This window comes from Neodiprion pinetum, chromosome 4 (genome assembly GCF_021155775.2).
Source record: "Neodiprion pinetum isolate iyNeoPine1 chromosome 4, iyNeoPine1.2, whole genome shotgun sequence".
Taxonomy (NCBI): domain Eukaryota; kingdom Metazoa; phylum Arthropoda; class Insecta; order Hymenoptera; family Diprionidae; genus Neodiprion; species Neodiprion pinetum.
In genome coordinates this window covers 38,457,511-38,470,463 of record NC_060235.2, presented here as the reverse complement: position 1 = coordinate 38,470,463, position 12,953 = coordinate 38,457,511, and the positions used below count along the sequence as shown (strand labels likewise).

General features: G+C 41.2%; 2 protein-coding genes across 2 annotated transcripts in view; both read left to right on the top strand.

Moving 5' to 3' along the window:
* Nucleotides 1-8,072, top strand: part of per (period circadian regulator) — a 33,502-nt gene extending 25,430 nt beyond the window's left edge. The window contains exons 4-11 of the mRNA XM_046621728.2: nucleotides 3,926-4,135; nucleotides 4,228-4,598; nucleotides 4,683-4,876; nucleotides 4,986-5,143; nucleotides 5,235-5,482; nucleotides 5,580-5,771; nucleotides 5,878-6,204; nucleotides 6,645-8,072. Of these exons, the coding sequence (XP_046477684.1) occupies nucleotides 3,926-4,135; nucleotides 4,228-4,598; nucleotides 4,683-4,876; nucleotides 4,986-5,143; nucleotides 5,235-5,482; nucleotides 5,580-5,771; nucleotides 5,878-6,204; nucleotides 6,645-6,728 (1,784 nt within the window). The 3' untranslated portion in view covers nucleotides 6,729-8,072. The remainder of the gene's footprint in view (nucleotides 1-3,925; nucleotides 4,136-4,227; nucleotides 4,599-4,682; nucleotides 4,877-4,985; nucleotides 5,144-5,234; nucleotides 5,483-5,579; nucleotides 5,772-5,877; nucleotides 6,205-6,644) is intronic.
* Nucleotide 8,073: 1 nt separating this feature from the next.
* LOC124216786 (uncharacterized) lies at nucleotides 8,074-12,451 on the top strand. Its single transcript, XM_046621730.2, has 2 exons — nucleotides 8,074-9,270; nucleotides 11,083-12,451. The coding sequence occupies exon 1, from the start codon at nucleotides 8,270-8,272 to the stop codon at nucleotides 9,266-9,268; it is 999 nt and encodes a 332-aa protein (XP_046477686.1). The 5' UTR covers nucleotides 8,074-8,269; the 3' UTR covers nucleotides 9,269-9,270; nucleotides 11,083-12,451.
* Nucleotides 12,452-12,953: the final 502 nt, after the last annotated feature.

Genomic DNA, 12,953 nt, shown 5'->3' with positions numbered 1-12,953 from the left:
GCAGATAAACTGAGCCTTATGGTTACTGCATTTTAGTATCTGGGGTGTGAAATAAAATTTTGCCTATATATAGGGCGTAAAATAAAAACATATGTTTATTTTAAAGAAATCATTTGTTCATAATGTTACACATCAGATTCAATTATCCAACTATTGTGTTTAGTATCAAATCCTAACCACTTAATGATTAATTTCTTTCCTCGCTTCTTGAGCACTTTCTCCACGAGATATATGTCCGGAAGTTCAACCTGGAGGAGCTCTTGTTCGTAGAAACCGCTAGCGATGGGTTGATTTTGATAATCTTTGAGCTTGTACGTCACAAGATGGGTATTTTCTATCCGGTTTATCCATATCTATAGTAATATTATAAAGAGGAAAGATTTGTATTTTTATATTTTTGTGTGTGTGTACGTTTGTAATGAATAAACTCGAAAACTACTGTGCCGATTTCAAAAATTCTTTCACCATTGGAAAGCTACATTCACCCTGAGTGACATAGGCTATATTTATTGCTAGAAAAGATTAGGGATCCTTAATAAAACTCAAGTAACGTAACCCAAGGTGTGAAAAAAGTTCCCTAAAACGTCTTTCGTCGCATGCGCTGCGGAAACTATTGATGATAAAACAAAAGTATGTTCTACAATATTAAAGAACATTTCAATATATACAAAAAACTTCACGATACCATATGTCCAACTATTATCGTTATGTCACAATAACCACTTTTTACATTTTAAAAGTTGATAGATATACCGACCAAAATTAGACCACACCATTCACACTTCTGTTTAAATCCTTATCCAAATAAATCATATTGTTTTCAAGACTGTTTCAATTCATATAGATTACTTTTTGAATTGTTATTACGACTTTAATAAGTCATAGAAATAGAAAAAATAAACCCTGTCGCGTTGTGCATGTTATTCATACCTTTTTATTATTCCTTATCCAAATAAATTATTTTGTATTCAAAATTGTTTCGATACCTGTAGATTACTTTTTGAATTTTTCAAATCGTATATTTCATTCAAAAGATATTAGGAATTTAAAAAGTCACAGATCAGCCACGACACGGCACGGCAGCGCCTTTTCTATGCTAGTCAGGCATTGCAGCGGTGCGGGGGGGCGGGCACATCTATGAAATAGGTAGCCGCGCGGCTCATTCGCGCGGTCGGCTCCCTACGCAGCGGACGTTTTTTGTCCAAGTTAAAAAGTTCTTCTCAGAACTAATTATGAATTGTTTATTCACGCTTTACTGTCTATTATTTGTACAATTTTAAGTATAAATAGATAATGTAGTACCGCGTTTAAAAAAATATAATAATAAAGCAGCAAAAAAATATAAATAAAAGGTAAAAATATTAAAAAAATCTTATGCCCACCCGTGCGAAGCCGGGACGGGCCTCTAGTCGTGAATATTTCAGTTGTCGAATTGGAAGTGTAACCTTCTTCTTGGACAAAAGTTCCAGCAAACCATTCGTTTTTGGGTAAAACTTGTCACTAATACCGATGTGGTCACTCTTAAAACTTACCAACGAATCACTAATCATCGGTCTATCGTTTAAGAGGTTGCGTACACCGTACACGTTGTCCAATTCACTTTTCCTCTTCTCATCTCTCATAATTTCAAAATACTCATCCTCGGTTTTGTCAATAGGAGTTTCGATGATTGTTTTATCTCCTGCCGAAACAAATGAATCATCTATCTCCGGGGTCGTTTCATTTTTCGTCTGCTTTAATTCTTCTCTAATTTCTGCCACTTCTTGTTTGACAGGTTTTGTATCTTTTGTAACATTCATCAGTTCTTGCAACGGAGTCACTACTGGTTTGAAAATGTCGCTCAATTTCTGAGTCGTAGATTCCTTGCCCGACTTGAGCAATTTGTGTTTTCGACGGATCGCGGCACGCGAACGGTGAACCGAAAATACTTCATATTCTCAACATTGTCCAACAATTGCTTCAACAATCGGTATTTCGGTTGGTTGAGGGATTTTCAGTAGATATAGATATTTTGAAATTTGAGTCCGTTGGCATGGGTTACAAGTGTGTGCATTAGTTTTACTAGAATTTGATGGTCTGCAGAAAATTGTACGTACACTATTCGGAAGTAATTTACCACGCCGTTGGTGCCTTTTCACATTTTGCTCTGAAATTTTGTCAAAATTCATCACGGGAAGCTTAATAGGTTGTGCCTCAAACCATATCTCGGTCATGACTGACCGGGTTTGCTGTGCATACGACGTTTTTAAGCACTTCCCTTCAGTCAGAGCGTCGGCATCATCGTGTACAGAAGTAAACGAAGCAACAAAACGTCTATTCACCTGATAAGAATGTCTGATAAAAAGGACTAGAATTTATGGTACGAACTGTACACTCATCACACAACAAAACAATTTTAAGACCAAGTCCTGCTTCAGAAGTAGTTTCAAACTAAACATTTCCGTCACAGATTTTACACTTTACGCATTCAGAAATTGCTGCAAATACTGTAATAAAGTTCAAAATTCGATAATCAACAGACGAATCACGTGGTACTAAGATTTCCTCTTGCGTTTTGAAATTTTTCGCAGAGGTACTAAAACTACTTTCATCCGTTGCAGCTATTTATGGATTAAAAACAATTCTTCGCTTCTTTGGTTTCGACTTTTGCATTTTAGAAGATGCCCTCATTTCTCTGCTACACTTCATTTTCACGAAAAGATCACAGGATTTTTGGCCTCCTAGTTTCACACGCTCTGCCACTTCGAGAATACATTCCGAATTGACAAAAAATTTTCTGTGTGTGTACTTAAATATACGTACACTTGGGGACAATGAATCTGAGACGACTAACTTTTCACACTAGACAGTTATGTTGGCAACACCGAGAAACCTGCAGCGCCACAGTCGGCTGAGTGCGAAACAAACTCAATCTCAATAAACGTAACATAACCCATGACCGTCGAATCTTACCTTCGAATACGTGTCAATCTAACAAGTCGTTAACCCCGCGATATTCTAAGGTTAGATTCGACGGTCATGGGTTATGTTATGTTTATTGAGATTGAGTTTGTTTCGCGCTCCGCCGACTGTGGCGCTGTAGGTTTCTCTGTGTTGCCAACATAACTATCTAGTGCAAAAAATTAGCCGTCCCAGATCCATTGTCCCCTAGTGTACATTACGAATATAAGATTTAAAAAAATCGATTTTTTGAAAATTTTAACTGTATATAACCCTTATAAGTCGCACCGAAAATACGATTTTCGTAAGAGATCAAATCCTAGTGTACAATTACGAAACCACATATAGGAGTTGGTAATGAGCGTAAGCCATACTTTACGTGTCCGCCATAACGCCGAGTCAAATATAGGCTTGCCTATTTCATATTTATAGGTTCGTTGATACGTCGGTAAATCAATGATGAACCTCATCCTGTATGCTGGTGAGTTCGGAATTTGGCATCCGGAACTGTCAGAGTAAGGAGATCACGATTTGCAACTAGAAATAAATTAGTTCAGTTCAATTTCGCTAGAGTACATAGGTATTAACTGTAAGATACACAGAGCACCGTAATTTCAAATTGAAATCGGGAACATGACGGATGAGGGGAATGAAAAACTTAGGTCCTCTCATAATGTATTGAAGTGAAAAAACATTGAACGTGAGTGAAAACTGTGCAACTCCAAATCGAGTGGATATTTCACTCCAATAGAGTGAATATTCACTCCCATCGAGTCAAATTTAGAGTGATTTGATTCACTCGCCAAGCGTTTGGCGTGGCAAAGTTCACTCAAAAATGAATATTCACGTCATCATGCGAGTTACGCGGTTTTCACTCCAAGGTAATTTAAAGAGAACACAATTGTTCGATTCCACGAATAACGTGCCGATATAATAAGCATTTTTGTTGGTCTGTACAATCTAATCCTTTGGATACTTACCGCAGGAAATGATCGGCCGTACTTTGACAGCAAATCGTCACTCGCAACATCTCCTACCTATAGTCAGCTTAATTATTACGAGAAGTTACAGAGATATTACAAAAGCCAGCCATGCACTACTACCATGTACGAAGGTGAAGAAGAGAATGGCAACGTACTAAGCAGCACTAAGGACGAGTACCTGGGTTACAGAGCCAAAAGTGAAATCCTGACAGGTGCGTCACATTTTCAAGTTCAGAGATGTGGAATCCACATGAGATGAGTTCCACGACTATCCACTCGAATGCTTTAATAATTTTTGTATCAGATCCTACGAGGAAATGCATGTCTCCAGAGAATGGGAGTGAGGCAAGTGGCTGTGAAAGTGTTGGAAATTCGAGCAGCGGTTCAAACAGCCAATCCAGCTCAGCGAGCCAAGGAGACACTTCTGTCATGACGGACACTGCGAGTTTCAAGCTATCCACGCTGACACAGTCCTCGCTTACAAAGCACAAGGAGGACATGGAGAACTTATTGTTAGAGCATTACAGAAAAATCAGGTCAACGATGAAGAGCGATAAATTAAAAAATGTACGACCAAAGTCTGTCATTGAGAAGTCGAGTGACTCTGTCTGTCCAAGCAAAACGCCGACCTTGAAGAGGACTGGTAGTCCTATCAAAAATGGTCGTGACGGCAAGGTGATTAACGAGACGATGGTAGCTTACATCTCGGGATATTGTATGACGTTGTTTCTAATCATCAAAATCTACCACATGCTTTAGGTTTCCAAACGTGACAACATTTCTAAAGTCAATAATTCAACGCCAGTCGCATTGAATGCCGCAGTATCCAGTGCCAGCATTGTTCAACCTTCCGTCATCAACGCTCACAGCAGTTCAAACCATACTGCACGGCCATACGATTCGGTTGACGTTCCATCGGCTGAAACAGCGCAACCTTGTACCTCGGCACAAACGTGTGTATCGTTACCCCGCTTTTAGTGTTATAACATTTTATTTTGCAATGAGACCTGAGCTTTGGTATCACGTAATTCTTTGTAACTAACTCCTTGATTTGCGTTTCAGCCTGTTGTCGCAACTACCTACAATGTATCCAACGATTATGCAACTGGTTCCACTTTACTACTTTGCAACTCTGCGAAATGGATCCGTACCGACGTATATTCCTCAGGAACATCCTGGCCCATCTGTGCAAATGCAGTCAGTACATCAAACTCCTTACAGTGAGTTCCTCTCGAAAATTAGAATTCGTTGGTACGATAGAGGGTAGCAAGAGGGTCGCTAAATGCTTGTATACCTTTTACGATTTTTTAGACCATTATCTCACAACTGGTACGGCAATTTATCCTTCAGTTATGGGGATACCAACAGCAATGGGGATCGAATACAGGCCGTTTATAATTCCACAGTCTGATTTAGCGGTGAAAAACGTTTGCGAAACTACCCATACTCCAGTGGAGGAGCCCGGGCAGGTTCCATGTCAAAATCGACTGGCCAGTCAAGCAGCGAGCGTCAAGCCGGAATCTGAAAGTATAACGGCGGAGTCGGGGTGCTCGAAAGAGGTAAAATTAGATGTCATTTAGTTCCAAGAAGAGGAAAATATCTGTTTGATAGAAGGCGCCTTGGAATGTTTTTGAACTCTGAATATTCGTTCTGAAGGTCTTATCTCTCGGTGAACACAAATGTCGCAGTGATGAAAATAGTCCCACGGCTAAAATCGTGAAACAAGATCAATCCGCAAAGTATCACGAGGACGATTCAAGATGTTCTAGTCTCTATAGCAGTTCCTGGAACGAAAGTAACGGCAGCAGCTTGAACCTGGACCGAAAGGAAACCAGGGAACAGTCAAAGGTATGTTAATTACTTCAATTGGCTCGTCGTGCAATCGGTCGATCCGTGCCATGGCCAAATTCAATTGATGATGATGCTGACCACGTTATGTAATTGGTTTTCACAGAGCACTGGCGGCAAACAGACAGATGTCTCGAACAGCGACAAAGAGATAAAAGCATTACGGAAACAGCCTTCATGGCTGGATGGAGTCAAATTGACTCCAGAGCTGATTTACGGGTACCAAATGGACTCAAAGACACTCCAGGAGGTTTTAGAGGCAGATAAAAAAGTTTTGAAAAAGTTCACTCAGCCACTTCTTGTCAACGACCAGCTTAGCCAGTTGTACCTTGACTTAGAGCTGGAGGGTTTTGGCACAAAGATTATGCTCGACGAAGGCACCGTTGTCAGTGAGAGTGCCAGCACCGACGAAGCGGTGGAGGACAGTTTGGAGGTGAGCTTCCGTCAACGGCGGTGATCAAGGGATTAACCCTTCCAAACTTTCGGAGGTGTTTTCCGTTACCTTGTTGGTTTTTTTCTTCCTTTTCTTCGTCATTTCATTCTATTCCCCTCTCGTAAAAATACTGCATGTTACCAATTTTCTGGTCTATGCTCAATCTTCCAATTTCTAATGCTTCCACTATCGGCTATTGTACCTGCCTTATACCACTATTCCTGTGTACCGAAAATAGTCTTGTTGACTAAAAGCCGTACACGTTGTATTACAATATATATACCTATATGTGTTGTGGTGTTTGTGTTTATCATTAGCGTAGAGTTTTAAGTGTCTTGGGGAGATTTTCGTGGAATCACTGTGAGTGACAGTAGATTGTAGAAATTTACTGTGAAATTAGCGATGCAAAATTCTTAAAAATAGTATGAAATATTTTACAGCAAAAAAAGGAGCAGCACTGCTCTATGGAATATGGGAGGCTAATGATGATCCATGAGGAGAACGCCCAATTCCCACCTTCGTAGAGCCTTGCAGCTATTGGTGGTTCAGTGTAATTAGAGTAGTGTCAAATCAAGATATATACCTGTAAGAAAAAAAGGAATCACCAGCTATAAAAGGAACTTTATCAGTTGAATATATACTATAGGTAATAACAGTAACGAAAGTGACAGTATACGAGAATCTGGCGAATCGGATGAAAACGAAAAATTTTCTTGAACGGTATGGTGAAAGTTTTTGCGTCATATGTTTAATCGCAAAACGTTTGCGATCGTATTCACACAGGCTGATGCCTAATAGTATTAACAGTGAAAAAGCATATTTACATTGTCAGTATCTCTTTATATTTTGGGTAATTTTCGTCGAGTGTAGGTCAATTGAAGAGACATTTTTTTTCCTAAGCAATATTTTATTGCAACGTTTCGATCGGGCTGCAGCCGATCATCTTCAGGCTAAATTTAGTAACATTCCTTAAGCATGGCAGGGTCAACACCATGCTTAAGAAATGTTACTTTTAGCCTGAAGATGATCGGTTGCAGCCCGATCGAAACGTTGCAATAAAATATTGCTGAGGAAAAAAAATTTCTTTTCGATTAATCAACACTCGACGAAAATCACCCATCATTATCTCTTTATAAAAAAGAGTATCAAAGATCTTGAAGTGAGTATCGTTGAACCATCAAAAATCTGCGTACAGTATAGCAGAAAGTAGAGAAATGATTACATGTTAAATTAATTGTATTTTGCGCCTCTTCCTCAAGATCAGAATGAAGTGCCTCTACTATGCACCGATGTCGCCACAATCTTTATAGTTCAATTTTTTTGTTCCCGTCCTATTCCATGTATATTCCGGTACGCAACTCATTTTTCTTCTTTGTGCCGATCACGTCACACGTTTACTCAGAGATTGGAAAAAGAAAAAGAAAGAGAAATGGGAAAAAAGAAACACAGGCATCGCACGTCGGACGACGAGGATCGAAAGAAACTACAAGATCGAGTCGAATGGCTGGAGAAACAATTCCAAAAGCAAATAGACGGAAACCATGAAGACAAGCGTAGTGAGCATTTGAGATTCTTCGTGGGATTCGATATTGTACGAAAGGGAAAAATGTGTTTTCTTGGTCCAACCATAAACCATATGTCTGCAACATCGTATGTGTACATAACCCTGTACATTACGCCATGCGGATTCTGTCTCACGATCGTCCAACGGTCGCGAGTGTAAGATCCGCCGGCCTTATACAATATTTCACGTAGCGGTATGCAACCGACTCGTGGAAGCGAATAACCCTAGATTCTATAAACAAGAGACAAATATAAACAAGCCGATTTATTTTGTTTTTGTTCTCTTCTTGCTTTCACGTGCGATAGAAGACGGGGTTCGACACGGAGTCGATCTCATAGAAGAGATTGCGATGATTACGTCTCACCAAGGTTACATCGACGCCAAGACCGCGGAGGTTATCGCAGTGACGATAAAAGTTACGACGATTATGCAAATCGTCGTGACAAAGATCGTCGCTCTAGGCGTAGTCGCTCCTATCAACGAGAACAAAATCATTCGTACATGGATCCTGCGAGCTGTCGCGACCGCGATAGACGCAGTGGGACTGAGTTTTCTCTGGATCGCGCAAGAAACTCGAGAAGCGAGTCACCGAGAGAACATTTTGATTCGCATTCACGAGCGCACTCGATATCTCCCTCGTTCGACCCACAGGAGGGAAACTCCGGCGACAAAACAAACGTTGCTCAACCGAACACTCAAGAGGTCGCGGATACCCCAGTCATTACGACTGGCGCGATTATTGCCAATGCGAAGCCAGATACGGGAGAGGTGTCAGCCGAGACACAAGAGACCGAATTGGAGGCAGAGATCTTGGAAGTGTTCGGAGAACGTCTCAGACCGGAACGAATGCTAGCACCGGCGGTGCACAGTCATCTCGCGGCGCTTTGGCTGGAAATTATCGAGAATGGTCTCCCGGCGGAGGAACGGAAAGGGTTTTTGAAAAAGATTTCGCCTCCGCATAATTGTGTCTTCATCGATCCTCCCAAATTGAATTTGGAGGTTAAGGCAGCCTTGGATAGTACAGTCGTAAAAAGAGACGAAAGAATTGTCGAAAAACAAAAAAAGGTCGCTGCTTCGCTCGCCGGCGTGGGGAAGGTTATAGATCTGCTGATCAAATCGAATCTTGCGGATAAGAAGCAATATTTAGAACCCCTCAACGGCGTTGCAAAACTTCTGGCGGACCTGCAACACGACGGAACATCGATCCGGAAGAGTCTAATTCTGAAAAACATCAAGGCACCGTTCAAAGACACGCTGAAAGATTTGTCATCGAGCGACTGGCTGTTTGGGAAAGAACTTAGCGAAAAAATAAAAGCTGCCAAAGTTTTACAGCAATCATCGAAGGATTTAAAACAGCCCGCCAACCCGGATCAAGGAAAAAATTCAAAAAACTCGAGGGGCCCGCCTCAACAAAGTCGCAACAACCGAGGCAACAAGTCCACGTCACTGGGGAGGAGTTATCAGCAGAAAGACCGTCAGCCTCTGAAGAAAAACAATTAAACGTATGTAAATTGGCCGGTCGGTTAGCTTTTTTTAAACGAAGCTCACTCGAAGTAACCTCGGACGAAACCATCCTGAGCTGGATCACAGGCTATAGAATACCTTTTACATCAAAGGTAGGCCAACACACACCACCTGCCGAGCCTCGGTGGTCGGATCAAGAAAGGAAGGTAATGCGAGAACAAATCGTAACGTTGTTGGGGAAAGGCGCGATACAAAAGTGTCAGTCGGAGACCGAACAATTCATCTCAAAAATTTTTCTCGTGCCAAAACCGGATGGTTCTCACCGTTTTACATTGAACTCAAAACAGCTAAACGAATTTATAGCTACGGAGCATTTTAAATTAGAAGACGGTAAAACGGTAAAGCAAATGATAACTCGCGGATGTTTTATGACGACTATTGACTTAAAGGACGCGTATTATCTAATTCCGATTGCGAAATCTGATAAAAAATTTTTACGGTTCATTTTCGAAGGAAAACTGTATCAATTTACGTGTATGCCCTTCGGGCTGAACAGAGCTCCGTACACATTTACAAAATTAATTAAGCCGGCAGTGTTGCATCTCAGAGAGCGTGGATTACTATCGGTAAGTATACTTAGACGATCTATTGATTCTGGGGGACTCATATGAGGAATGTTTGAGATATACTCATATAACGAAACGGTTATTTGAAAAGTTAGGTTTTGTTATTATTGAAAAAAAGAGTCACGTAATTCCCTCGACGAGACTTAAATTTCTCGGGTTCATTTACGATTCCGAAAGATTGGATATCAGGTTTCCGGAAGAAAAAGTTTTCAAGATTGCACAAAATATTGAAAAATTTAGTAGGATGAGCCGCTGTACAATCCGAGAATTTGCGGGATTAATCGGTACACTAGGTTCGTGTTGCTCAGCATTGAAGTACGAATGGGTTCACATGAAAAATTTTGAGCGAGCAGAATTCTTGGCTCTCGGGGCGAATCACGGAAATTTTGAGGCGCGCATGTATCTCTCAGACGATTTGCAGGCAGATTTTGAGTGGTGGAAAATTCACATTCGCAAAGCAGTGCGTTCGATAACGCCGTTTGAAGCAGCTCACGAAATTTCCTCTGACGCGTCGCGCTCCGGTTGGGGGGCGTGTTGTGAAGGTAACCGAACGCATGGTCACTGGAGCCAAGAAGAACAAGCTCACCACATTAATTATTTAGAATCATTGGCGGCCATGTTTGCCTTAAAATGTTTCGCGAAGAACCTAAAAGACTGCGATATATTATTGAGAATCGATAATACTACCGCGTTTCCATATATCAATAAGATGGGCGGCATTCAATTTCCCGTGTTGAGTAGGCTAGCAAAAACAATTTGGAAATGGTGCGAGAGAAGAAATATTTACATTTTCGCATCATATATTTCGTCTCGGGACAATTATGAAGCTGACTTTGAATCGAGACGACTTCAGCCAGAAACAGAATATGCTTTATCGAATTCGGCTTTTCGCGAGATTCAAGTTAGATGGGGGGAGTCGGAAATAGATTTATTTGCAACAAGAACAAATGCAAAATGTGGGCTATATATTTCTTGGTCGCGAGACCCAGGCTCAGTTGCGGTGGATGCATTCACGGTAGATTGGAGCCGATGGTTTTGTTATGCATTTCCGCCGTTCGCAATAATTTTACGCGTTTTACGAAAATTCAGAGACGACCGTGCTAGAGGTATCGTAATTGTACCGTATTGGCCAGCTCAGGTTTGGTTCCCCGTCTTCACTGCCATGTTGGATTGCGAACCAATTTATTTTAAACCGAACGTCAACCTTTTGCGCTCTCTCGATAGACAACCGCACCCGATCTGGAGGAGGATTACCCTGGTTGCAGGACGGCTGTTCGGGAAGCGCTGAAGAGGAGAAGCGTGCCGGAGGAAGCACTTTCTATTATGCTCTCCTCGTTGTCGGATTCATCACTCAGACAATAGGACAGCTGTCTAAAAAAGTGGTGGTCATTTTGCCTTGGAGAGGGCATAGATCCGTACAAATGTGACACGTCACAAATAATAAGATTTTTGTCTGCCGAATTTGAGAAGGGCGCTTCTTATGGCACACTGAACAGCTGCCGATCCGCGATTGCGCTGTTGCGGGGGCCCAAGTTGGGAGAAGACGCCAGAGTACGGAGACTTTTCAAGGGCATCGCGGATCTCAGACCGACGAAGCCCAAATACGAATCAACGTGGGACCCACAACTTGTTTTAAACCACGTTGCGCAATGGGGACCGAACGAAGAAATGTCCTTAAAAAGACTTACCCTCAAGCTGGTTACATTGTTGGCACTAGTCACAGCGCAGCGTATGCAGGCACTCGCGTCATCGATATTCGGAATATAGAAAAATAAACGGGGTTGATCGAAATTAAAATTCCGGCGCGGTTAAAGACTTCGAAAATAAACAGAGCACAGCCAGTTTTGAGCATCCCTTTTTACATCGAGAATAAATGTATTTGCGCAGCATCGGTGCTGGAAACGTACTTAAATGAGACGAAAGATTTACGAGGAAAGGAAACTCGACTGTTTGTAGCTCTGAAAAAACCACACAAGGGAGTATCGACCCAGACATTGAGCAGATGGATCAAAAAGACCCTCATGGAAAGCGGGATAGATACAGACGTATTTGATGCTTACAGCACTCGTCATGCATCGACTTCGTCCGCGAAAAAGAGTGGGGTCAATATCGACGCGATTAGAAAAGCCGCCGGCTGGACAGAACGTTCGGGGACCTTCGCTAGGTTCTACGAGCGTCGTGTTGTAGGGTGTAAAGACATGTTTGCGAAAGCGATTTTGGATAGAAGCATTGTATAACACGTTTGAAAAATAAATATATAAGGATATCGAATTTCTGAGTCATGGAATATTTGCCGTAACGAACTTTAAATAACTACATTCTGATCTTGAGGAAGAGGCGCAAAATACAATTATAGGATCAAACGAACTTACCTGTAAGTGAAGTTCGATCTTAATTTATTGTAGCGCCTCTTCCGAAGAGATCAGTCCCACCCAACAGGTTTTCCCCTTTTTTCTAATTATATATTAGAAACCCTGAGGGTTACGGCAGCACTTTGAATAAATGAGTTGCGTACCGGAATATACATGGAATAGGACCGGAACAAAAAACTTGAACTAAGATTGTGGCGACATCGGTGCATAGTAGGGGCACTACATTCTGATCTTGAGGAAGAGGCGCTACATACAATTAAGATCGAACTTCACTTACAGGTAAGTTCGTTTGATCCTATAATAAAGTACAAGCTTCAGGTTTCTGGTTAACGTCAATCTTTGTCGCCTGTGTAGCGATGTGAATTTTTCATTTTTTCCTTGGACCTGTAAATGTACAATCGGGAGAAAAATCAGAGGATGGAAGAAAACAGAAAAAAAAAAAATAATGGAACGACAGGTCGCAACTCTAGAAAATCGCTTTGTGAAAAAGTGTAAATACTTAAAAACGATATGAAACAGATTTAAAAAATTTGATGCTGCCTCCCGGCGATTTGAATAGGGGCTATTCCGCGTCAACCGGATCAGTCATTTTTCAGATATTTTTTTAATTTGGCATGTGGATTGTGTGGAGGGAGTTAGATTTTTGTGCCAAAGCGCGAATCTCATAATGCAAAATTCGATTTTTTATTAACAATAACAAATTAGACTCCCATTTTTTTCAAA

Excerpts from the sequence above, each read along its gene's own strand:
- LOC124216786 (XM_046621730.2), top strand. The coding sequence starts at position 8,270 with ATGGATCCTGCGAGCTGTCGCGACCGCGATAGACGCAGTGGGACTGAG.